At 37.4% G+C, this 26,723-nt stretch overlaps 1 protein-coding gene across 9 annotated transcripts; it reads right to left on the bottom strand.

Annotated features, from left to right (window-relative positions):
- Positions 1-257: 257 nt before the first annotated feature.
- Positions 258-25,941, bottom strand: VWA3A (von Willebrand factor A domain containing 3A). 9 transcript variants are annotated; one of them, XM_072935843.1, is made up of 33 exons: positions 25,241-25,581; positions 24,892-25,009; positions 24,153-24,277; positions 24,000-24,074; positions 23,044-23,098; positions 22,201-22,299; positions 21,078-21,184; positions 20,688-20,813; positions 19,326-19,434; positions 18,877-18,942; positions 18,291-18,416; positions 17,657-17,795; positions 17,458-17,565; positions 17,147-17,223; positions 16,080-16,174; positions 15,045-15,164; positions 14,136-14,210; positions 13,309-13,453; positions 12,201-12,399; positions 11,712-11,782; positions 10,563-10,703; positions 9,095-9,194; positions 7,945-8,055; positions 7,472-7,569; positions 7,171-7,323; positions 6,560-6,668; positions 5,726-5,870; positions 5,093-5,237; positions 3,894-4,045; positions 3,513-3,639; positions 2,849-2,946; positions 2,418-2,481; positions 258-1,181 (listed from the first exon to the last, which is right to left on the bottom strand). In XM_072935843.1, the coding sequence occupies exons 1-33, from the start codon at positions 25,345-25,347 to the stop codon at positions 1,176-1,178; spliced, it is 3,591 nt and encodes a 1,196-aa protein (XP_072791944.1). In that variant the 5' UTR covers positions 25,348-25,581; the 3' UTR covers positions 258-1,175. The 9 variants fall into 9 exon arrangements, with proteins under 9 accessions (XP_072791944.1, XP_072791935.1, XP_072791937.1 ...); XM_072935834.1 differs by lacking the exon at positions 25,241-25,581 and adding an exon at positions 25,927-25,941 and having other exon boundaries at positions 24,153-25,009; XM_072935836.1 differs by lacking the exon at positions 25,241-25,581 and adding an exon at positions 25,927-25,941 and having other exon boundaries at positions 3,894-4,042; positions 24,153-25,009.
- Between the last annotated feature and the right edge of the window lie 782 nt (positions 25,942-26,723).

Raw genomic sequence — 26,723 nt, 5'->3', positions numbered from 1 at the left:
GTGACACACAGTACAAAGCACCAGTTTAACTGCAGCATCCTAGTAAAGGCTGGCACTAACATGGAAGGCAGGAGTCACCTAATTCAGAGCATACAACACTAAATAGATACATTTATGATAGAAGTAATTTTTAACTCTTTATAGAGACAAAAGAGATAAAGGGACAGAAAAGACACAATCTCCCATATCACAGCATAACCGGTGGCACAGAAGAGAGGCAAATGGCTCATGAATAAATGCAGGTCAGGTACCTTAAATTTTGAAGTATGACTCCATTTTTATTATATTACATATATTAAACACATGAGATGAATTTCTAACCCTCTAAAAGACAGCAGTGAACATCTACAAAATACTAGTGAGCTGTCATTACAGAAATCAGTAAAAAAACAAGTATATTTCACAAATCAACTGATACTGGAAAACATATTTTTAATCTTTCTAGACAGGAAATATATAAGAACAGAACTGCTCAGAAGCTAGGCACTGTCTGGTTATACAAACACAACCAGGCTACATCAACAACAGGGTATTACTTTCTTGCATGGCTAATAATTTGTGAATCATCAGCTCTAAATCTTTCTTTCCTGCCAAAAAGCGAAGAGTTGAAATAATTATTAGCAAAACTTCTCTGTGTAAAAACATGAATTATAAGCTTTGTTTTCTGCAGTAAGGTAATATCTTGGACTTTCTATGCAAAACTGGCATAAGTAATTCTCTTCCTAACATCACAGCCATATGTCCCATCTGTTAGGGACAATAAGCACCAGTAAAGAATTCTCAAACCAACAGACAAAAAAGGCAATTTAGACATACCAGCAACTAACTGAAGAAATTATTAATGCAATGTAGTAAAAAAGAAACAAAAGTTGTGATCCTGTATCACTACGATACATACACTTTTAAAATTTCTTTTAGCTCTATTGAAAACTATCCTCTACTTATATTTACACTGTGTAGAGTTCAGGGCTTGATTTACTTTGAATTTTGCAAAATCTGCAAGTGGAGTCAGTGCAGCACTTAACATCTGCAACTTCTTGTCTTGCCAGCTGTTGTGACAACAAAGAAAAAAATCTTCTTTCTGCTTGAAGCTGGAAGTTGTGAACACACTTTGAAAAGAAGCAGGTGAATGGTAAGATTCCAAACCTCTTCAGCATCTTTTCTTCATCTAAAATTTAATCCTACAAGTGAAGCACATGAATACTTTTAAAAATACAACTCAAAAGATATAAAATGCATGGGCTCAGTGTCACTGTTGACAAAATAGTAATAGAAAAAACAATATACCTTAAACTGAAAGTAATCGAGTTTCCTCCCTTACACATTTAATGGGGCTACAGTGCTATGCCCTCTCTGGAGAATTTTAACAGGAATGCCTTCCTGTGCACTTCACCAGCAATACAATTTTCTTTGGAATGCTGAGATACAGAGATAGTTGTGGAACACAGCCTTTATCTCTGCATGCCAGTAACAGCTTCTTTACTCCTATAGCATGGTTTTATATCTGCTCCCTCTCCAATCATTTCTTGTGAGTGATCAGCCCTTAAATGCTGAATTCTGCAGACTCAGACACACTCTGACACACTCCTGCACACCAGGCTCCAGATTCCACTCTCCATGAACCAGGCATTCTTAACCAGCAGGTGAGACTGGATTTTTTTTATTCCTATTGGAATGACTGGGCAATGTTTTTGACAAACAAAAGACAAACTACAGCTATAGAAACAAGAATTTTTAAAAACCCAGTCTAGCTCTGTATCTGACTTACCCAATTCATTGATGAGTATCTTGGCAGGCCAACATTCTCTAGTGCAACTCTGCAGTTGTCTGTGTCCATTTTTTTCCCCTCAAACAGCTCTGTGACAAATGCTTTTGTCTTGTTTAACCCTGAGAAAGTACTTCCACCCAGCAATTTCTCTTTTCCTGTGGTTTTTACTTTGCCAATTTAAAGCAGCAGGTTGGCTCTGTGAGAGGTTCAGTCTGCCCAGCTGCCTCTCCCACCACTCTGTAATGACAGTCCCATGTTTGCTGAGGATATCTTTGCTGTGAGTGGGGTCCTTTGTCAGCCTGCCTTGTTCATTTAATAGATAAATCATGCAGCCCATGCAGCAATTGTCATTACAGCCATTACATCTGGTTCTAACTCTCTAATGTGCTTAACTGTTTGCTAGACCATTGCTAACTACAAATACACACCTGCTTTGCTCTTTTCAGCCCAAACAGTTCTCTTTGATCTCTTCTTTGGTTATATGGGGTTTTACTGTGGACTATCTCAGCTAAGAACTAAAATCACTACAAATGTTTCCAACTTTGGAAAAAGTGACTGCTAGAAATTAATACACTTACCAAAATATTACCCTTCTACTGAAATGCATGAACTATACATAAACTATGATGTAAATGTGGTGACTGTTTACCTGAACACTTTTTTGAAAGCCAGAGTCATCTTTTTGGTTTGTGTTCCATTTTTCAAGCAATAATCTGTTTGAAAGAAAAACAAACCCCAAAGAATTACAGCAGTTTTTCACAGAGGCACAGAACACCTTGGAGTCTTTGTTTAGCCCTGTCCTTAGGTGACTTTTCACTGAGGAGGTATAATGCATTTTAAAGTTCTTTGCGGGAACTTTTGCCTACTCTTCCTATTGAATTGGTGCTTTCTGGTTCTGGATTGGCCGTTAGGAAGGGTAACAATGAAGAAACATAAGGATCAATACAATCTAATTGTCCTTCACTCCTATTCTAGACAATTCTTCAGGCATATTTTTTTATATAACAGATACCAGGAGTCGGATATTCTTGTCTTCATTCCACAAAACAATAAATACAACAATTATTGATAAATACTCACCTCCAAGATTTTGCCTGCTTTAAGAAACTTCTAGCTTTTGCTACTTCTTCAGTAAGTTTCTTTAGATCATCTCCTTCAAAGTAAGGGAAAACTGGATACTGAAAACACAGTTAACATGTTTTTACTTGCACTATTTACTATTTTCTGTTTCCCCAGCTGAATTAACTGATCCTAAGGTCTAAATTTCCCTATTTGCAGAGAAGGTCTTGGTCATAAAAGGGGAGAGCAGAGCAAGCCTAGATTGAACCTGGGTCTGTACAGTAACATTTTTCTACTGTGGCAATGACTGAGGTCTCATGCTGGAGAATTAATATGCTAAGCACCATAAAAGAATGTTAAAATTTAATGAAACACAAGATGGGAAGGATAAGGAGATAGTAAAAGCTGAATTTAGCTTAAAACCACATGCAGACACATGATATATTTTTTACTTCTCTTTCAAAATCTGTATTGCACTGTGTATTCCTTTCATGGGCTTGGGCACCTCACCAAGGCAGTTAGCAGAAAGGCAAAAACAGATACTAAGATTTCTCTTTTTGGTTTTAATCTGAAATATCTTAGAATTTTGTATTATTTTTTCCTCATTGTTTTTCTAAGTGCAGTTTCTCTACTGATGAAGAACTAAGTTGCAAAGAAACAAAACAAACTGATTTATTGAACATACATCGTCATCATCCAGCCCCTCTGTCAATATTCTGTGCGCTGCTAATTGTCCATGTTCACCTCCAGAACTGCAGTGGAAGCGCCCTCCAGTCTGGGCAGCAAGCTTCCTCAGGAATTCAACAGCTCCTCTGTTAGCACAAAGTAGAAAGCTACTTATGAAAATTATTTTCTGAAAGCAACAGCAAAAGAATTTCTAAGAACTCAAAGATATGACATCAAAACACATAACTTGGAGGACATGATTATAAATTCCTGTATGAAATGTAGACCATGTGGCAATTGCCTGTGTCAGAACAACCTTCCCCATTACCATGTTGGTAACGAATAAATAAAGTAGTAATTTCAAGAGATTTTTGTTTTCTTCTTGCAAAGTATCACATACCTGTCTGCACAGCTAAAACAAATGGTGTGGATTTTTATATGTTGTTTCTTTATCAATCTTTCAATTTCTTTCAAAATCAGACTGCAACTGGTGTCTGGTTTTCCATCAGTCAATAGATACAGTGCCTCTACACCTTGGAAACTGAAAGCCTTCTGAAAAGCAGAAAATAAGCTTAAATAATTTGTACATTTATATATGAAATGCTATACTTCAGAACAAAAACACCATTCCAATGATTTAAGATAGTTTCTATTTGCCAATACATTTATATTTGATCATTAATCAACTTAGTTATGTCTTTTCATTTTCACTTATTAGGGAAGGAGATCAAGGATATAAATTTGAAAATGTAAGTAGATAATTTGTAGCATAAGACAACATATTTTTAAGCAGGGCATTGCCAAAAATTGACTCATTGAAATAACAATATTAACTGGTTTTGGAGAACTACAGACAAACGATTTTTACATTATATTTTATGGGAGTTAAAATTGTTTAATGTCTGAAAATCAGGCTCACTAGCACGTGAATGAATATCATGAAAATTTGCTAGAGTAATTGACTCAGTGGACATCTCTGTAATGCACACGTCTTGCAGCTCTACTGGACTTCACTCATGATGAAAGCCATACAGTTATTTAGACATTGTGCAAGGATGTCTGGAAGAAGAATTGCTCATTAAAGGCAACATTTCTTTTTTGATTCCAATTTTAAATCTCATGAAATTGCAAGTCCAGTTTTAAGTTATTATTACTAGTTGATTTCTACACTGAGAATTTTTATATAAGAAAATTTTCTCCACCTGTTACTAAAGTTCAAAAATTGTACTCAAAACCCATGAGATTCCAACAAACACTGCTTATTTAAAACCCTGTTTGGGTCAGAACAACAGCCACAGTTGTACATAAACATCAGGTTGAGCAACTGGCTATGTTCCCTCTCTAGTATTTTTTGAGCACAAATATTAACAAAACTATTGATATTTGACTCTTTTTTGTTATTGAACTTAGTATGAGCAATTACTTTGAGTATCTATGAGCTCTGGGGCCAGAAACAGTGACTTGATTTCTAAACTGTTCAGTGATTTGCATACAAAGATGTTGTACACTTTGACATAATTTTCCTGGAACGTCACCAGTCAGGTGGAAGTGTTTTTACCAGCACAGGACAGGATGTATTCTCCAAGCTGTGGCACCAACCTGTAAAGCTGCAAGGATGCAGGAGTTCCCACGAGCATGGCATGTGGAAGCCCACTGCACAGCATCATGGCAGCTTTCATCAGTTGCCTCTACAAGAGTCTCTTTCCAACTCTCTGTATTTTCTGCAAATCTCAGCAGGTTAAACCTGAGGAAAAAGATGACCCACAACATTTAACCCTAACCAATACAATGAGTCACTTTGGATAAGACAGTTTTGAAATAAGTAAATATATAAATTTAAAAAAAAAACAAACAAAAACCCAACAGTAAAAAAAAAAAACAAACCCAACCAAGCCCCCTGTCAAAGAGCCTAGTGTTGGATTAAGATACTCAGCCTTGGAAGAGTCAAAAAGCATATCTTACTTTGCAGGAACAGCACAGAAAATCTATGGGAATGCTGATCCTAAAAGGGTAAACAGCATCAGCCTAAAGCAGAGGCCCAGATTTTAGAGAATTTAGAACTTAAAATTAGTAAAAGCAACAGAAAAAGCAGCTCTTGTCACATGCACGTTATAATCTAACATACAATACTTAATTGAATTGTGTTTCAGTGCTATATTACTGTAATTATTAAGCAATCTGATTACATAATAATGAGTGCAGATTTCAGTCTTTATCAGTAATTCACCATACCTGACTTCATTTTTTCTCAGCTGTTCCCAGATAAGGGAGGTAAGTTCTTTTGTGACAGGTGGCAAATATGGGCCCATGGAACCAGATGTATCAATCAAAACGCAGACATTTGCTTCTAAAATGGTACCAAACAATCTTCGGCTTCCTGGGCCAGAACATTAATTAAAAGTAATTACATAGCCTTATTTTATTGAGCATAATGTAAATCTTCAGTCTTCAGGAGTAATTCTGGGCACATTTCTACATAATTAAGTCAAATCTATGTGGCAATTAGGTAGTTAAAAGGTTAACAATAGAAAAGTGTTTGGCCATTTCAAAACCAGCACTATCAAGCATTAATTACTAGCTAGTTCTAGCAACTTGCATTAAATAATTTGTCCTTTACAATCCAGCAAAAATTTAAACGATTTCCCAACAAAGATCTTTATGAGCAACAGACAGATAAAACAGTCTTCACCAGTGGTGATGCTGAACTCCTAAGCAGGGCACATTCTAAGCAAAACATGCAGAAAAGCTAATTTTGTTTGTACAAAATTGTTACTGTATATATTCTGTTGATAGAAAGTTTCTACTCTCTATAAGCTTCTACATACTCTACACAAAGACCAAAACCTAATTATTTGTCAGCAAGCAAGATGTTTGTCAGCTGCACAGATGCTGAATTCTCTTGTGCTCACAAAAATAAGTTTTAAACTTTCAATGAAATGCAAGTCAGAGAACCTTTATTCACATTGGAGGTTCAGAGTTACATTCAGATCCATTCTGTCAAAAATAGCAGACAAGAAGGTTTTGTACATACTTGTGCTTCACAGGAAACCAGAGGCACACCAGTACCTGAGAGAAGCCACTGCACTCTCTGGATATAGCGCTGCAGCACCTTCTCCAGCTGCTTTGTGTAGGCTTCCAGTTCTTTAGGCTGAAAGTGCAGATGTTTCACAACCCCCTGGAAAAATTCAGTTCGTAAAAGAGCATCTTACTTCAGGAAATCTGAGCTGAGCTACTATATATACATCGGACATTGGGGAGATTTTTGTCTTTTTATCTACAAAATATGATAAGAAAAATTCTGTGACTCTGTTGCTTGCACTTAACTTTCTATGCTTCTCTCCAGTCATTACAGAAATTGAAACAATCAAGATCCAACATTTTCCCAGTTTCAACTCACACATGATTTTGAAAAGTTTTACTTAAATTTTAAAAATTATTTTTCACACTGTATGAACAGAGGTGATGCTACACATTCTGAAGAACATGCAATTTGGACTTCAAACATGAGAAACGGTTTCTTGTGATGAATGAAAGACCTTCTTTAGCTTGCTAGTGGAAGTATGATTTAGAAAGAACAGGAAAGAGTGGAGAGAAAAACCAGAAACATCAATCAACATTCACTAAACATATACAGAGCCTTCCAATAATGTAGGTACTTAACATCTGCAAAAACCTACATTGATTTCTACACTGGGGAAGATAGAACAGTATTTTGCTGATACTTTCTTGTGCAGAGAGTCCACAGTTGTCTTCTGGTGGGTACAGCTTGGACCAAACATCAGTCTGGGCAATTCCAGTTTAAGCTTTTTAATACTGTACTTGCTCAGCCACTTGCAAGACAAACAAATAGAGCAATTGATTGTTGGCAAATATTAGAACAGTTTAAGTAATAACACATTGTATAGAATCACAATTAATGTTTACATTAATTCAGATGGATAGCTCAAAATGGCAATTTATTAGTAAGGAGAAAAATACCTCTTTGCTTGAACAGATTTCTTCTTCCTCTGGCAATTTGACAGAGCAAACTGATTTTCTTACACAGATTGCCTTTGGATACTTCTGATGTATTATACCTATTTAAGAAATGAACAAAGTACCAAAAAATCACTTATTTTAAAAAATTGTCACTTTCAAAAAATTCCAAACCAAATCCTCTGTAATCAACTAAACCATGTTCACAGCACTTTTCCTCATAGTACCTTTGACCAAAAGATCCCAAGGGACTTAACAAAAGAAAAATCTAATCAAAAAATCAGTGGCAACAGTGGCAAAAAGTACCACCCACCTGCATCCAAACTAAAAATCCTTACCACTATTTGGTAAGTGAAACTCTCTCCCACTCACTGTTCAAAGCACCCTGATTATCAGTGACTTACCATCCTGCCAGTTTTATAATGGAAGAGCTGATAAGAAAAGGGCTTCACCCATTGCATCCTGATAACACATACCCACATTTCTTCCTTCTTCAGTGTAAAATACAGACACAGAAAACTCTGGCTGCTTCCTGGGTTTGTGCTTTCCTTTATTCTCAGTCTGAGGCCATTCTTTAATTGTTTGTGCTACAAGCAAATAATAGATAAAAACCCCCATTAATTTAGCTCAGCTGGATAAAACTCTTACATGAGAAGAATTCAACCCTGCTCTTCTCTTCATATATTCCTATTACCACAATTATAAATGCTTCATTTGCTTTGATACTAATTAAGAAAAATCATATTACAGCACTATTTCAGCAACTTCCATAGAAATTAAGCTTTTACAAATAAGAAATTACCATCAGGAAGAATGACACAGGAGTTAGTTTGAAAAAAATTAGAAGTTCGAACACGCATAATATTTGTTGGAGAAACCAGTTAACTTAGTACAGAGCAACTCAGATGCAAGTATGAATCTAGATTTGTAAACAATGCTACATATCAACATCAGGAGATTTCAAGACTAATGGAAAGAAAAATAAATTGCAAATGTTAGTGATGGCAAAATAAAACCACAGGCAAATAACAAAAAAAAGAAACAGAAGAAATGAATTGGGCTTTAAGGTACCAGCAGTAACTGGAAGCAGTTTAAGAGCTTTTTATATACCAGGAGCAGCTGGAAGAGTTAGCACTTCAGGCAACCTGACAGTGGTGGTGTACTTTTCCTTCATTACTAGATCATAAATAAATCAAGTGGAACAGCATATTAGTTAAAATGAGATGTAAAAGATTTAGTGGCAGTGTATATATTGAACCAATAACTTCATAAATTTCTGAAGTGCTGAGCCTTATGGCTTCAGGTGGGGGACACAGTGGGGTTCTACTTTCCATCACACATCTGACATTTTCTAATAAAGGTCAGGTATTCCATCCTAGGACCTGGAAATCACTGCACAGCTCTGCAGAGCTCCTTCCTTGCACAGTGTAGAAGCAAATTAGGTAAATCATAGCTAAAACTCATCCTGAAGGAATTCCAAAACAAGCATGATTGTTCCTATAAATCTGATTAAAGAAACAGTTCCAGGAGTTTCTAAAGTCTTAATTTAAATCTATAATTTAAATATTGTCTTTTCAGCAAAACCCAAAGGAAACTGAAGACAAAAAGGCCCTAATCCATACAGACCTGGTGGAATTCCTGCTTTGGCACTAGGAGGACGCCATGCCAGAACTCTTACAGGAGTATTTCTCTCTGCACAATGGCTGTCTTTAACATCCTTAAGCACCTTTAATAACAACAACAAAAAAAGTAAAAAGTGTTTCAGATGGATCGTATCTGCATTATTCTAACCTGGAACTATGCTTCTTTATTATTTAATTCCTGCTTTACAAATCCACAGAATGCCATGACAACACATCAGTTTGCAGTTTGTTGCTGGGTTAAGTAATTCTTATATCTCTGTTTTAATTATCTTGCCAATATAATCTGCTATCATAAACCTAAAGACTAACATCTACATGGAGAGGAGTTTGGACCATTTTTGCCACCTGAAGGAGCAGCCTAGTGTGGTAATGGCCTTTCTGTATAGAATAAGAGTATTTAATATCTTCCTCAGCATTTTAGTGACTATTGAAAATCTAGTGCTGACACCAGGAATTTCTCCTTTGGGTTTGGCTTATCCCTCTAGGGGTTGAGCAGTCTGCTAAACAGCACAAGCACTTGTTTAACCCTACTGTAGTATAAGACTTGCTGTGACACTGAGTCTTCAAGCAACTAAATTAATATACATTAAATTAATATACAACATTACTATAAGTATCACCAAACATCTACAGACAACCCCGTACCCATTTTCTACCAAGTTTAACCCCTGCAAAATTATGCTCTATTGTCATCTCTGAGTAATTAGTTTCTCCTGCATTTGTGAAGAGGTGTTGAGAATATGTCACTTTTGATAAAACAGCCTGGAAGACCTACAAAGCCTCTGCAACATTCCCACACCTACATTCCCATTTCCTACATTCCCATTTCCTACAATGCCATTCCCATTTCAAAGCTCAGAACTGAAAGTTCCAGCAGACACTGGCCCTTTATGCATATTACAGATGTGCACACCTACTCAAAACAGACAGTCAGAATTAACAAACACTAGCAAAATCCCAGGGGATTCAGTAGTGCAGCTCCATGGAAATAAGCACAGCAAGCAGGAAACAAATCCTGAATCCTGTTCTTGTTTTAAGCTGGCTCTCTGGGAGGCCAAAGACATGCTACTGAGCTGCAGATGTCTCATCTGTAAATGAGCAGAACATCATAATATTCAGTACCTTCTAGAAGGACTTGCAAAATAGATGTAATTTTGTAACAAAGCACATTTCTGCTTTGCCTTTGTTTGCATTATACATTACTTTTTAAGGTCAGAGAAAGGATTTAGACACCTTTTGACACTACAGTGTGGTTCCATTATAGTTAATTACTTAGTGTTATGCACTTTTTGGTATATGTAGCATTTTGAATACAAACAAATTCAAAGTACTATCACAGTGCTGCTCTTATTTCTTCGGATTTTCAGCTGAGCACTTCTCTCACCAAGAGGAGCATCCAAACACAGCATATTAAAAATGGGACCATTTCAAACCATTCCAGCCAGACTCACAGCTGTGGGTTTAGGAGATGGCACCTTCTGTGGCTTTTTTTCCTCATTCCTCATAAGCACATTTGAGTGTCCTTCTGGTGTGAGGGGTTTCACAGACTGATTTACTGAGCGCTCCTTTAAGGACTCCACTAGGAATGCACACTGAAATGCAAATCCACATTGTTTAGTAATTCAGATACATGGAATTTAAGGAAATGACACTTCAAAGACAGGTATTTTGTATTTGCTACTATAATAATAAATAAAATTCATATCTCACAATGCTTAAGACCTCTAATGGAACAGAAAGGCCCTTGTGCTGAGCTTGCTCAAACACATAGTACGGAAACCCTTCCTGCTCTGGGCAAACAGATTAAACTAAAAGGCAGCAGTGTTCATAGCCCAAGGCTAGAACAAAGTGGAAGATGGTGAACCAAGTATATGTTGCATATGAACCAAGCAACTGTTACATGATAACAAAGTACTTTTAGGTGTCATTGAATAACCACCAGCTCTTCCTTTAAAAAAATCCAACTTTTTTGACTCAGATTTGCATCCAACAGGGTCTGAGCCCTCAGGACAAGGCTCTTACTGCAGATCTCTTTCTATGCACACTTTTTAAAGAAACAGGCACACACTGCCAGGCTGGCTGTACTGCTCCAGTTATTCTGTTGGATATCTTTGGAAAAAAAGTCATGTGCAGGGAATATGGTGAGATACAGTCTAGTTCTACACCCTCAGTACACTTGAGAAAACAACTGGTTTAGAATTGACAAAGCCATTGTGCTAATGAGAAGCCCTCCCTACACTGGGACTTACAAGAATGCAGTATGTTATATTTGCTTATAACATATATAACTTCATTATAATGAAGAATTAATTTACTTGAAAAGAATTAATCACAGGATTGGCTACAAAAAGCAGAGTCACTTGAACTGTAAACTTGTATTTGGTATGGAATCATGGCTACTCCAACACCAGTCACTGATGTGCTGTTGTGCTTTCTAGTCCATATTTACTCTATGGTCACTATTCCCACACTCTAGAACATTCCTGCTCATCATAAAAGGGTTTTGTCCAATTTCTCCTGAATTGTCAGCTGAACAAACACTGTTGAATATTTTTTTAAGGAGGAAACAAGTAATTTACAAAGTTCTATGCAATTCATACCTTTTGGGAATAGTTCTTTGCTTTTTCCATTTCAGATATAATACTGGTAATATCATCACTTTCAAAAATACCTAATAATCAAATAGATGCTAATTAGCATGGGTTTCTTAAAGTGTACAGAATAAGCATTTTTTTAAATGCACAACAATTTGTACTACATTAAATACCAATGCAGAGAATAAGAAAACCTTTATTTCCTGCAAGCCTGATCATCAATGACTATATTTTAAAGCATCTTTAAAAAGGCTAACAGAGTATGATGAATTCAAGTAGAAAAGAAAACCCATATGAACTCCTTCATTAAGGCTGCATTATAATATTCTTCAATGTGGTTAAAAGTCTCAATGAAACTATGACCTGTGTTTATATCTCAGTGCTCTCAACATATCTTAAAAAAAGTAAACGACTTGATTTGGGAGTAAAAAAGCATTAATAAATATTATTTCATTAATGAAAAAGAAGCATGTGCTGACTTTCCTTTGCTCATACCTGCTTCTCCAAACCAGTGAAACCTCCCATTGGCTGCCTGTACAATTTCTTTAAAAGCAATGGCAGTTTCCCTTGGGCTGGCATAGCGGGCTGGAATAATCCCACTGGAGTCAGTGCCCTCTGTTACACTGAACAGACAGACATGGAGCTTTAAATCCAAACCTCTGCAAGCCTCAGCCACATAAGCACTGATTGTGTGCTGTAAGACAGAAGAGAAAAAACATCAGAGGTGAGCCTCTACCTCAGACAAACTTCCATCTACTCCACTGGTTCCTGACTGATGTACAAATGCTCCCAGCTGGAGCAGCTCAGAAGAGGAATGTTCCTTGAGTAGTGCAATGCCTCCTCAGTCCATGCAGATACACAACAATTGTCACTAATTGTATCTGCTGGTTACAGTGGCAACAGCTCTACTGCAGGCAAGAAGTCAGCTGGGATATATTGGGAACCAAAGACAGAAATTCTGGTCATCAATTTAGCTGTGCACTGAAGAAAAGTTGGGATGAAACTGTCCATTTGTCCCTCATTTTCTTGTCAATATATAGCTTCTCATGATTTCTTAAGACTGCCCAGAGTTTTCAGAGGTTTGGTAACAAAAGCAGGAGACACCTCACTGCACACATGTAGAAACTTGAGGCTGTGCACACAGCTTAATGGCCATGGAGCACATTCACTACAAACACGGATCCTAGCAAGGGACTACTGGGATAAAAACAGGAGTTGTCTCTACAGAGCATGCTGTGGAGTTACACTGGAAAATTATTTGTTCCATGAGTTGTACAGAAATGACAAATTACAAAAAATGAGCTTGCTCCAATTCAAATCTGAAGCTAAATGATGCCCCAAGCTGGAGTGGGCATGTCTTGAATTTTCTGTAAGTTACATATAATTAATTGTTGCTATCTCCTACACATGACTAACAATTGCAGAAATGGAGGTTTGGGATCCTGAAAGTTGTGCTGCCTTACATATGTAAAGAAGGAATATTCTGCCAATGAACTGTGATGACTGGCTATAAGGGAAAAACGGATGGGGAAAAAAGAAAAAAACAAAGTTGATATTAGTTTTGATAGGAACTTAAAGAAAAGTTGCCTATGATGACACTCACTGTCTCCTGATCAGGTATTCCAGTAGTCAGCAGGTAGAGTCCCTGTGATTTGTGTTTATCTTTGTCTTTGAAGTCAACTTCCACAGCTCTTCTGAGTGCACTCATGAAATTTCTACTGCCCTTGCACTCCAAGCCCAACACCCACCTACACCAAGATGTTTACAGTTCAAAGAATGAAGAAACAAAAGCTCTTGTTTCTGCTCAAAGCAATAAAAAAAAAATTAAGTATCTTAAATAGCACCGCACTGGAGTCTAAAATTTTTGAAAACAACAAAGAGCAAAACCAGATTATATAACAAATTATTTGTTCTGGTTTCTGTATTGCTAGCATGGCAAATTAGTTTTTAAAGTAAGATACAAAACAAAAAGAGGAAAGAATTCTCTCCTAATTTTATGTGGAAAAATATTCATATAGTAGAACTTACAGAAACAGAAATGAAAGCAGAGCTATAATGAGAACACAGAAGATGTGACTCCACAAACAGAAACCTGGGATTTTTTTCCAAAGTATGTGGGAAAACCCCCATTGTTTAGCTCTCGCATCCCAATTGAACTTGAAGCAGTTTTCAATTCTTCGTGTAACCTCTTCATTCCTTACTCAGACACTTCCGTATCTGTCTACATGTGTATTATATATACATATGAAACATGAAGTCACTCCAAGCTTATTAACTTTTACAATGCTATTTTCACAAGAAAACACTATGAACAATCGCTGTAGAACATGGCAGCCTACTTTTGTAACATGATAAACTTGTACAATGCTTTAGTTTGCAATTTTTCCCTGTGAAATTCACATACATGGGATAATTATTTGATCCTCCTACCTCCAAGCCTTTTCTAAATTTTCTGGTTGGGAAGGACACAGTTCCTGCTGCCAAGGCACAATGTCACTCCCAAATCTTTCACAGAAAGATAACAACAATTAATTTTCAGATTATGGTGTAGAACAAACAAAAAGATAAAATAAGATAAAATAATAATAAGAAAAATCTCATTTGGAGTATTTCAGACATAAAACTGCCCGATGCCAACTATTTTCTATTTCAAACCATTTAATTATCCACATTTATCCATCACCCAAGGTTTATTTGATTTTGTCTCCTGAATAGGATCCTACGTGAGCTGGGAAAAGCTCAGAGGAAGGATTATGAAAAAGGAACTCCAACCCTCAGCTGCTGCCTGTATCTCTCTTGTGAGATAAGGGCTGCGTTCTCACACCATGTTAGGAACTCCATGAGCTGCTGGCTCTTACTTTTACCTGCCAGACACCTGCCCAGCAGCTGCTTAGCAGTAGCAACTGTTTCTGCCTGCCAGTGCTGAGTACAGAGTTTTAACACTATAATATATTAAACAGTATTTGAGTTACTGTAAAATTTAAAGGGTGCTCTCAGTTATGGTACCTGAGACATCAAAATCCTCTTCTGGTAAATTTCTGACAGGTGAATTAATACTGTTATGAACAATATAGCAGGATGAGTATTTGTTACAGGTATGATGCAATCAATTCCAGTGACCCTCACCCAAAAAACTGATTTTTAATTACTAATCTGGTCTCCATACCTCTGATTCATGTACTCACCCAATAAGGACCAATCAGTGCTAGTCTGGCAAATACTTCACTAAAAAAACATTAAATACTAAAACATGCCTAATAGTTACTACAATCTCTCAGCATACTTCTTTCATTGCAAAGCACTACAGTTATTTTAAAAGACTCTTAAATAGTTACTTACGCTATAATATTGAAGTAATCCTTATTTGACATTTGTTCCTCAAGTAAAAGTCGTAAACAATCTTGGATATGAGAGATGTAGGTAGAGTTTGTCACTGATATATCAACAAGCACAACTACCCTATAGAAAAAAATGCTATTCGTTAAAAAAAAAAAAAAAAAGCCTTATTTAATTATGTAGTCTTATCTTCAGTGCACTCTAACTTATCAGGGAGAGTATCTTCTACCTATGTATCAAAATATGTAAACACTGAATCTATTTTTTTAAAAATTCTACAAAACATCAGGTGACATTTAAAAAATAAAAATAGAAACAGTAATGGAAATTTCTATCTTTCCTAAACTATGGAATAGTCAGGGTACTGGCTACTTAGTGCCATTAATGGCCCCTGAACCCCAAACAGCTCCTCCTTCTCTGACCTTGAGTATCTAAAACCCTCCTGGAATGTGTGGATGTTTGCCACAAGGCGAGCTATTGGATACTTCACTCTCCTTTCCCAACCAACACTCCAGGAACATATGGAATATTACTCCAAAGACAAATGGTTAAGATTTCTCTCAGCTCGTCAGTGCCAGAGTATTGTTCAGGTACAGACTGACTGATGTTACTGACACAGTACCTGTTGAGAGTGAAGTGTTAATGATGAGCTGCTCAGCATAGTCAGTTTTAGGTCTTGCTTGCAGAGACAGTGCAGGATGGTCACAGTTAATGGACATGGGATAATTTGGGAGCACTAGTTTTGAAAAGACCCACAGATGTGATGGACAGTCAGTGGGATGTGAGTTCCCAGCACAACAGAGTGACCAGATGGGCTAATTCAATCCTTAATCAATGAGCAAGAAAATCTCTAGTAACAGGGGCCTCAGCTACCTTCCTTTTGTCTGAAACTCCATATTCAAGATTTGTAAACAGGAAAAACAGCAAATGTGCATTTGAGGTTGGGTAAGGCCTCAGACAAGATGTAAATAAACACCTTCCTCAAACACATTAAGACTTCAAACCTCACAAAAAAAACCCCAAAATCAAATACAATACCTTCTTTCACAAACACTTCCCCATATTCTTCTGCTGGCAACAGATAGCCAGTCAATTCGTTTCTCATAGATTCTTACCATTTTAGCAAGGAGTTTCTATGCATAAATAAAGAAAATTTATGTTAAAAATAGAAAGTTCAAGTCTTTTATTGTCAAATGCTTAATAAAAAAAAAAATAACAGCATAGTAATGAAAATTTTTTCATTCATTTAGATAGCGACATTTCATTCTTAGTACAGATATGAGAACACAGTCCATGAAAAAAATAGTGATAAAAAAGCAACAAAGAAGCTAAAGGTCTGTATCTCCACTTCACTTTTCCTCTTGCCACCATATTTCAAAACAATGCTCAGGCATATCAAGAAAAGAAAAGAAAAAGCTTTAAAAATACAGTTTTTGCAAGCTTACCCTTTTTTCAATAGCATTTTTAGGCAGTGTTCGTAACAAAACACACAATTTAACATAAACACAATATTCTCAAATACATGTAATTCTTTAATAGTAGCAATTTGATATTAAGGTAATTTGTCCAAACTTTATACACCATGACCTTTCCAAGTCTACGTAGGTATGAGGGCATATCAAGCTAGAAAAGGGCACTGAACTCACAAACAAAACTATAATTGAACATGTACAAAACACAAGCATCTCCCAGTGAGCAAAAAGCCAAAGAAACTGCTTTTCATTTCAGCCACTTCACACTCTCCTTTTGGTCTGGCTGTAGAGTTCCACAGACTTCACACCACTCCCGCTTTAATGAATTATTTGCCCTGCCTGGAAACATTCCCACAGCCCTTTGTCAGGACTGCCAGTGAAGTGGGAAAGCAAAAGGACTGACAGACCACTATACAGCAAACCCTGGTTGCAAACATCCCAGACAGCTTCTCTTCCATTAAACTTGTCCCCCTCACTGATCATCTGCACTCTGCTCTAGAAGGAAATCCTCAACAATCACTATTGCCTGTATGCACATGAATCCCTGCAATACTTAGCTAACAATCTAATTAATGAGGAATAATCAGATGGTAGTCTAGCCCTGACAAGGCCACATCATGTTAGACAACTCACCTGATAGTTGTACAATACTGGCACATCAACATGGATATTTTTTACAGTTCCATCATACCACTCAAACTGTGTCATCACTTTCTAGAAGGATAAGCAGAGTTAACTGTTTACAGAGCCCAACGTAAGATAGACTAACATGGAATTTCTTCTGGGTCATTCTTAAGAATGACATTAAGTATTTGAGTTGAATCTATGACTCAAATTTCAGCCTGTAGAATTTCAGCTAACTTATAAAGTACTGATTTAAATTAGAAAGATGTAGCAATAGAAAGAAAAAAACTCACAAACCCAGGGAAAATGTTCCTCATCACTTGCCTCATGTAGAGTTGATGACACTGTTTTTTTAAGAATAGGTACAAAATCTTCCACAGGAGAGAAAGCACTGGGAGCCAGAATTTGATAAAGGTCTAACTTTTTAGCTATGGGAAGAAAAAAAACCCCATTAAATAAAACACATACTCTGTCTTTAATTCATGTTTCATACCTGTTAAGCTTTTCTTTCTGTGCTACCTTTCAGTCCATATGTCTTTAACCAGTCTGCTGAGGTTTTGGTCAGGATGCCTGGTGTTTGAATATCTAATGCTGCTTTGTGCTTTGCAGGCTTTTGGAAGAAGCTAGAAGGTGCTGTATTTGCAAATGCTATGGAAACCTAAAACAGATTTCAAGAAAAGCTCTTAAAAGTTAACATAATTTATTTTTACCCTCAATTCAATCCACAAAAAAATTCCACAAAAAAATTCCTCACAGACTTGTATAACAGTGCTACAAAGACAAGACCTTATAAGTTTGCAACGGATTCAAACGTCCAACTAAATCGCATAGGAGTAAGTATCTTTTCACCAATTTAAAGGAGTGTTGGAACCTCATTTATATGACTGTGCATAGAGTTAGGCTAATGCTCCTTAGATTCCCATTACAATGACAGGACAATGTTCTTTTAATGCATTTTGAAGAATATTTAGTAAAATGTCTCCTTTACTGATTTTGTTCTTAATTTCCTCCAAACAATTGATTTTCAATAGAGAATACTCAAAGTTCACATATCAAAATACCTGACCAATCATACAATTTTTTCATATTGTGGACAGCTAAAATTTCTAACCCTAATTATTAAAAGTACATCTGAAAATAAAAATATACATACATCTGCTCTTTTACTACCAAGCAAGCCACCAACTCTTTCTTGACAACTCTGTTTGATGCTCTTGAGCAGGTCCTTAGCCTTCTGGGATTCCTGAAGTAGCAGATGAAAATCACTGCTATCAAAATTCTGCAATTATAATAACAAATGTGGAAAAATATGTCAACTATTGTTCAAACACCAAGTGAAAACAGCTTTCTTACTTTACAGGGCAAACATCAATACAAGACTGCCTGGTATGGCAGAATTGAGTGTGAATGTATCTAATGCTCTGCATATAAATTAGTAATAATTTATAAACAAGATATTACTTTATTACTTTGAATCACTCTGCAGTAAGGCATTGCTTTTATCAGCCGTAAGTCAGTAAACAATAACTGCAAAATTTATTGCACTTTTAGGAAATGTTTTCAGGTGCAGAAATAACTAACCACAGGTTTATTGAGCATTCTCAGCATTTCTATGACAGAGACTTTCAGCACATATTCTTACTATCAACTTCTACTCAGGTGATAATTATTTTACCTTCTCAAAGTGAAGAATCATTAGCAAGAGAGAAAAATGCTTTGCCTCTCTCCTTGTCACCTACCTCCCCCTTGGAAGAGTAGCAATGATAACGGCCTCCTCCAGCTTCTGCAAGGTTCTTTAGAAATGCCTTCATATAAAAATAGGAAGGGAAACAGTTACTTTGACTTGATAGTCTCTTTTGATAATGTGGGTTGTTGGTATTCAGTTCTTAGTAGAGACAGAAAAAGAATATTTGAAATACATATGGTGAGAAAGCCAAAATAATTATATTTCCATCATTTGCATATCACTCTCATTTTAATATGGCTGAAAAACTGAGTAAAGCAAGTTACAAGATGATGCTCCAAGCAATTTTTTCATGTGTGCAAATATGCTCTGAAGAGAATCGAACACTAATTCAAGAAATCTAATGATTAGGTTAGCTTCCCCACAAGTTTGTGAGAGAAGGCATTTCAGGTGAATAGGAAAAAAATGCACTGCAGGAAGTGAAGTATTAACACAATTACTTACAATAGAGGCAGGGTTGCTGCAATCATATGTAACAGTGTGAATCTGCACTTTTCTCCCCAGTGTACACTGCTGAGCATAATCACATAACATTTCAAAAGACTGATCAGGGCTGATTAAAAAAAAGTAAAGAAAGATGATATTAACAATGGCAGTAATCAAATGGGAAAAAAGGCCATACTGAAGAAGACATGGAAGAAAACCTTGGAAAGAAATAATAAATCCTAAGAATTATTTAGGTATTTAGCATTATCACACCTTCTCTCCCTCTTTCAACCATTACCGAGATGTCACTACTGGAGTTTGGTTCTGTCCTGAAAATCTGGATGATAACAAAACACTAGGATTCTATTCCCATTCGTAACAGCTTGTGAATGAAATGTTCTGAAATATTCCCTGCTAGCCCTGAAAGCTAAAGATCAGGAGTGGTGACTTTGGCCACTGTGATAGAAAACCTTTCAGCTCTGGTATGTAAGGATGTCTTCTGTTTCCAAAGGCACCGAAGAAAGTAAAATTTTGCTTTATGTTTAGAACTTAGTGTCCCACATAGTTATCATTTCCTGAGATCTTAAGGCTAGTAAAAACCTTTTCTTGCAGCTACACTTCTGCCAGGGACAAAAATTAAGGAATTTTTCACATAGTATGAACTTCTATTTTGTCTTCAGAGCTGATAATCTTGGAACCTTGTAATCCACACTGTGTGTTCAATAAATTACCTGAAATTTAAGTTCGCTTACTCTAAGTATCAATCTTGCCAAGCTTACACCATCCCCTTTTGCACATTTAAAATACAATACAATTAGTAAACTAGGAGTAAGGTAACACTCCTAGAATCTTTATTGTAGTATTTTCCTTGTAATTCCAACTCCAGTATTGGAATTTTCAAATTATGACAGTAGAACTGCAGAATTTAAGTCTATAACTTATATAATCTCACCTGGTTTCATTTATTTAATCAGACATTTTAAGTTCTCAATTGGCAGTACTAAGGTCACAGAGAGAAGAATCTCTGAACGCTTAATGCTACTTTATAGCAAAATCTATCTTATCCCGTAATCTTCCCAGAGGTGTGGACTCTTTCAGTAACATCTTTAATGACATTTAACTGATGTAAAACTAGAGCTAGCAGGCCCTCAATAGATTATTGGGTTAAGTGATCTGCAAAGGAAACACATAGCTTCATAACAGAAATGAGGTTTATAGATAGTAAAAAAAGGGACGAAATAAAGGAATTCAAAGTTATAAACTAAAAATATGTAATAAGCAGATCTTGAATTTTCTATTTATTTTAGTATCAACATCAGTTTCTTCTACTAATCCTGTACCCAGGTTAAATCGGGTTGTTAAGACAGATAATGAACTTACCAGCTTCCTACAACAAGAACCAAGGAATTCAGTTCCTTCATTGGAAGGACATGCCTTAAGGCTTTCAGCAAATTGCAGCCTTGACCAGGCTCCAGCTCTTGCACCCACTGTCTTGCTTCATGTAGCCTAGGAGAGGAAAACAAGAAAAAGAATATTTAGGTGCTAAATAATATAGACCACAAAGATTACTACAAACCACAGGAGCAGCTAAGATATTTTGTATGTGAAAATCATCTTGAAACCACCAACCACATGTCAAATTCATTGCTTTTCTCCCCTCTTAAAATCACTGCAGGCACAAGATGAAAAACATTATTACCTACATGAGATTGCTAAAATTAAATGGAGACCTTGTCTAAGCACCTTGATTTTTCAGTGAAATTAACTTACACATGAACATTGATGGTTTTTGGACTCTCCCACAGTGGTGAAATTTCTGTACTGAATGAGAGGCAGTACAATTGCTTCTTATAACAAAGCTGCTCATCTATTAAGCACTAATAAATAAAAAAATGATGAATGCATTACTATCCATGCTGCTTTTGGCAGGGTTATTATGCAAAAGACTAAAAATAGTGACAGCAATATTTTCAGCTACCACTAAAAAAAGCTTCCAAAAAAACCTCACAGAGATTTAAATATTTAGTAAGGATAGAAACAGAACCTGCAAACTTATGGCATTCCAAATAATTTGCTAATGGGGCATGAGGCAGGGATATTTGTTGTTCTAGTACCAGTTTTTCTCTTCAGCTGATGACCACATGAAACAGCAGAGATCTAGAATGCACATATTCACCCACCATGCAATTTCTAAAAAATTGTTAGCTCATAATCATGGACAGGGCTAAACAATAGTTGAGATACTCACACTAAGCAAACCAGACTATGGAAACTGAGTTTTCTTGAAGGAGTTTTATTTGAAACACAAAAATGAAAACTACAAATAATATAAATTGATGGTAAATAATTCCTGAATGTGGGAAATTTAATTGTACTAAGCGTCAAATATAGACATTATATCTTCCTTCCTTACTGAAAAAGTTTTCTAAAAACAAAGAGCACAATAAAGGACAAGTTTCTTCTGAGAAGACAGAAAACTATTAATTCACCAAGGTTCTGTCAAAAATTGTGAAGTGGACCTTACTGTGACAAAACATTAACTTAAAGAAAACTATACTTACTATAAATATCTCTATGTAAAATTTGTCTCTACTTCTTACAGTTGCTTTTGTTAAGCAAGTTTATTCCATAGAGAATGTTGATAGAATTGAGAAACTTTAACAGTAACACTTCCCTTAATAATATTTTGAAATGCACTTGATTTGTTTTGGACATTAACAAATACTACACTTTCCAAGACATTTGGAGCATACTTTTCTACAACAGAAAATTTCTATTCTATTGTATATTAGGATTTTAAGCAGATTTTTTTCTGTTTGGTTCCTGGCTTCTAGCTCCACAAAAACTTGATTAGTATGTTAAAATAGGCAAAATTTGCTTTACTATTACTTACCAAAAGGTTCTTCTGAAAATCCAGTAGTCTAGGTCCATAACTCAAATGAGACACATCAACCAAAAGTCCGACTTTAGTTCCTTTTATAACACCAAACACCTTAGAAAAGTCACTGTTAATATTAGCTTATCTACAGATTAATAATTTTACTGTCTTTTTCTGTACAACACCATTTTTAGATCAAGTATAAGGTATTTATTTTAATTTTAAGCTTTTTAGCATAAAGATGACACACTGACAAAGTCAAGCAGGAAAAGAAGAAATAAAAAAGAGAGTCCTACTGGCTCACAGTTAATCCTTACCAGCGAATCATATTACCTTCTTCCCAAGAAAACTTATTCATTACTTGAGAGGATAAATATAAATAACTTTGTCCCCTTCAGGCTAAATCAAGCAACTTTGTGGAAACCAGATTTTGGAGCGCTGTATTTTTCCCTATTCCCTTCAAGAGGGAGTTACATCTGAGCATTAGCACTGCCGGCACAGTGTGACGAAGCAGCTGTACAAGAGTGGGCAAAATGAACTACAAGAAGCTCCACTCCAGGCAGAGGTTAAGCTCAGCATTGTCTGCTCCCATTTGAATTGTGCTGAGAGGACCTGATGACTAAGACTGCAAAGAGAAAGGAAAAGACTAAATCTAGAAAGCAGAAAACTGCATTCCAATGAAAGGTCAGGCAAAACAATCCACTATCAACACCACTGCATATGATCTGGAACTTGTAGTAAATAATGAAAATACAAAGGCTTTCTGGAAGCCACTTTTCACTAGTATTCAAAAGTTAATTTAGTCTTTAATGCCATATAGAGTTTCATTCTAAAAATATACTGCAAAGTTCAAGTTACCTTTCTGCTGTCCTGCAACAGCCACTGAATTCGGTGCTGATATAGGTCAATCACTCTGACAAAAGGCAGAGCACACATTTAGCTACAGCATTCTCTCACACTGGGTCTCAATGTAACAATCAACCACCTGTCTTCATCACATCCCCTTCTCACAGATGCAAAATCTGTGAGAAACAGGTATTTTAAAATGTGTTAAATATGCCCTTACACAACTGGAGGCTGCAGGGCTAACCGCTTAAATACTTTTTTCCCTAAAGCAGAACGACTTCCAACAGTTTAATATTAAAATAGTTATAACCTGAGGTAAAACAAAATGCTTCCTCTTCTCTAAAATTGTTTCACTTTAACCAATGAATTTTTAATTCCGTGTGCTACAAGGTGGCAAACAGAAAGTTTAAGCCAATATTATTAAAGGAGCAAATCCATTTTGCTTTTTCAAAACAGAAAAGCTGCTTCTGTTTTATAAAAGCCTGACACAGTGAGGTATGATGAAATGGCAGCATTCTTATCAATGGTGAAGATTATTCTACAGCTTATTGAACCTATAAATTAAATTAAGTTTCTTGATTTTATAGATTTAAAACTCATTTAGAAAACCTTCAGCTTCCATGTCACAACTGCATCCATGACTTGAAGCTAATCCAAGTTACACAAAGTACAATCCCCAAATACACAGTGTTACCTATGGAAACCTGACCATGCACTGGCTGCCTTTCTAAAATGAGCAAAATTTGCTTCACATCAACATCTGGTTGATAAGCATCTTCCTTAAAAAACTCAAACTTCAGCTGTAGTGAGTGTAATTATGCCTTACTCTCAATCTCAGCAGAAGGTATTTAATGTTGAGAAACTCTGAGGTGCCCAGTGATAACAAATTAAGATTTAATGCAGCATCTACAGTAATGGAGATACAGAATCACTTATACATCAGAACAATAAAGAAGATGGATACTTACTCAGAAAGTCTGCATTCAAAATCAGTAACAGTCTCCTGTGTAAACTCCATCTCTTCACCAGCATTTCCTGAATTCCTGGAGCACTATGCATGGTTAACATCAGAGATGCACACAAGATAAGACTGACTAGAGAAAAGGCAGTGTTGTACTTACAAAATAACATTGCCTTCATTTACCAGATACTCTAATGTTAATTGCAAGGATTCCAGACTGTAGTTTCTTATCGATTCTTCTGTTGCTTGCACCTTTTGAGATTGTGCTTTCTTCATTTGTCCTCTCTACAGATCAAGTGAGAAGAAATTACATGCAGTATGGGAAATTAGATGTGCTATTTAAATGTGTCAAAAATATAAGCCCTAAGGAGAGTTGCTGCTAGGCAGTGCACGTCCAAGAATATAACTTTATGTACTGGAATACTCTTTTGAATGTGGGATACAAAGGAAAAGAAGCTTTCACAATACTCCCAGATGGTGCGCTAAAATGAAAAGAGAGCTTAGTTTAGAGCAGACAGGAATGAAGACAAGAAACAGGAGAGCTCAATAAAAGAATTATAAAAAATATCCCAGTGATTTACCAGAGAGGATTAAAAATAAGCATCTCCCAAACACAACTTAGAGTTTGAACTTGGCTTTTGCCTTTTGGAGGAAAAAATACAGCATCAACAGTTGGTCTCATTTATTGTTTTACCCAATTTGTTCTCAGATTCATCTCTGCAGAGAAACTACATGCAGTTTTATGACATGAGTGATCACACCATCAAACTAACTGTGTATATATGCAAATATATGTAAGGAAGCATATTAGTTGTCTATCAGTTTATTTACTCCCCACTGTGAATTTATAATGGGTATGCATTATAAATTGTATTATTTTGTAGGAAATAGTCACCTACGAGCACATCTTGGGTCTCGCTGCTATGTGTTCCCAGCAATCCATTATCTGGTCCTAGATGAGGCACAGCAAAATCTTGCCATGGTGGGTGATGACCCTGTGGATGGAATTTTGGCAACCTACAAGACAATAATTTCATGAGAACGATTCATTACCCATAATATTCCTGTACTGTCATAAAGTAATTTTAAGTTTTTTTCTGGAGGAACTGTTCTACACTTTGTCAGTTGTTTAAGCATTAAGTTAATATATGATGTTTTGAAGGGATATAGTATATACTTCACATGAATTATAATTTATTTTCTATCTACATATGAAGTCTCAACTAGATTTTGTAACGGCTTCCTCACCCAACTTTTTCTAAATATTGATCATTGTCCAACACCCACGCCATTTTCCTGATGTGTGTAGCCATTATATTAATAGACAGCCTTGTTAAAAATAAAAAGATAGCCATTATATTAATAGACTTAGCCTTGTTAAAAATAAAAAGATAGCATGAGAGCAAAAAAGTTAAAATCTTCAGGAACAAACACTATTAGAAAGGTATTAATATTGTCAGGAACTTAAATGGTAATTTATATTGTATGTGTGACAACAGCAAACTAAAAAATAAAGAGAAGTTGCAATTATCCATTTATAGAAAACACAGTTAGGAACTATTCTGCAGGAGTTGTTTGCTAATGAATTTTATGCAGTTAATTATATGCGTGCACAGCTGCTGGGAGGCCGGCTACAGAGCTCAACCAGAAAAAAAGAGATTAACCACAGCAAACCCCAGAGCGACGGCGGGAGCTGGAGCCGGCCGGGCTGGCATCGGGTAGGCGAGCTGCCCTCGGGTTTAGGCGCGGTACGAGTCCTGCAAAAACCATTAAACGCCCGTTTTCTCTTGGCTGGGCCCCACGCCTCCCCCCGGCCCAGGCCACCCGGGCCCTTCGGCTGCCAGCGGGTGTCAGCCCTCCCGAGACCCTCCCTGCTCAGCTCCCGGGGAAGGACCTCGGGTCCCGACCCGTGCTGGCCCGTGCCCGAGACTCACCTCACCCCACCGGGACAGACCCCTCGGCTCCTCCGGCCCCGCGCTGCCCGGTCCCGGCCGCTCAGACTAACTTGACGGGGGAAAGGCTCTGCCCTGCACCCGCCCCCCTCGCACCGCGCCAGTGACAGCGGCTCCCCAAACCCCTCAGCGGCTCCCCAAACCCCTCAGCGCCTCCCGGCACTGCCCCGACCCTTCCCTCGCGCGGGACCGGGAGCGGAGGGGCCCAGCCCGGTCCCCGCCGCTGTTGCGGCGTTGCCGGTGGAGACGGGGCCGGCCCCAGTGCGCCGCTTCCCGCCGCCTGAGGGCGCCGGTGGGCGGGAGGCGAGGGGCCCCACAGGGCGTGAGGGGACACACCTGAGGGGGGACACACACACACACACCCACACCTGAGGGGGGACACACACACCTGAGGGTGGGGCACACACACACACCTGAGGGGGGACACACACACACACACACACCTGAGGGTGGGACACACCTGAGGGGGGACACACACACACACCTGAGGGGGGGCACACACACACACCTGAGGGGGGACACACACACACACACACACACACACACCTGAGGGTGGGACACACCTGAGGGGGGACACACACACACACCTGAGGGGGGGCACACACACACCTGAGGGTGGGGCACACACACACACCTGAGGGGGGACACACACACACACCTGAGGGGGGACACACACACACACACACACCTGAGGGTGGGACACACCTGAGGGGGGACACACACACACACCTGAGGGGGGGCACACACACACACCTGAGGGGGGACACACACACACACAC

Source organism: Taeniopygia guttata, chromosome 14 (assembly GCF_048771995.1).
Source record: "Taeniopygia guttata chromosome 14, bTaeGut7.mat, whole genome shotgun sequence".
NCBI lineage: Eukaryota > Metazoa > Chordata > Aves > Passeriformes > Estrildidae > Taeniopygia > Taeniopygia guttata.
The sequence above is the reverse complement of the archived record's forward strand: the minus strand, read 5'-3'. Positions and strand labels throughout refer to the sequence as shown.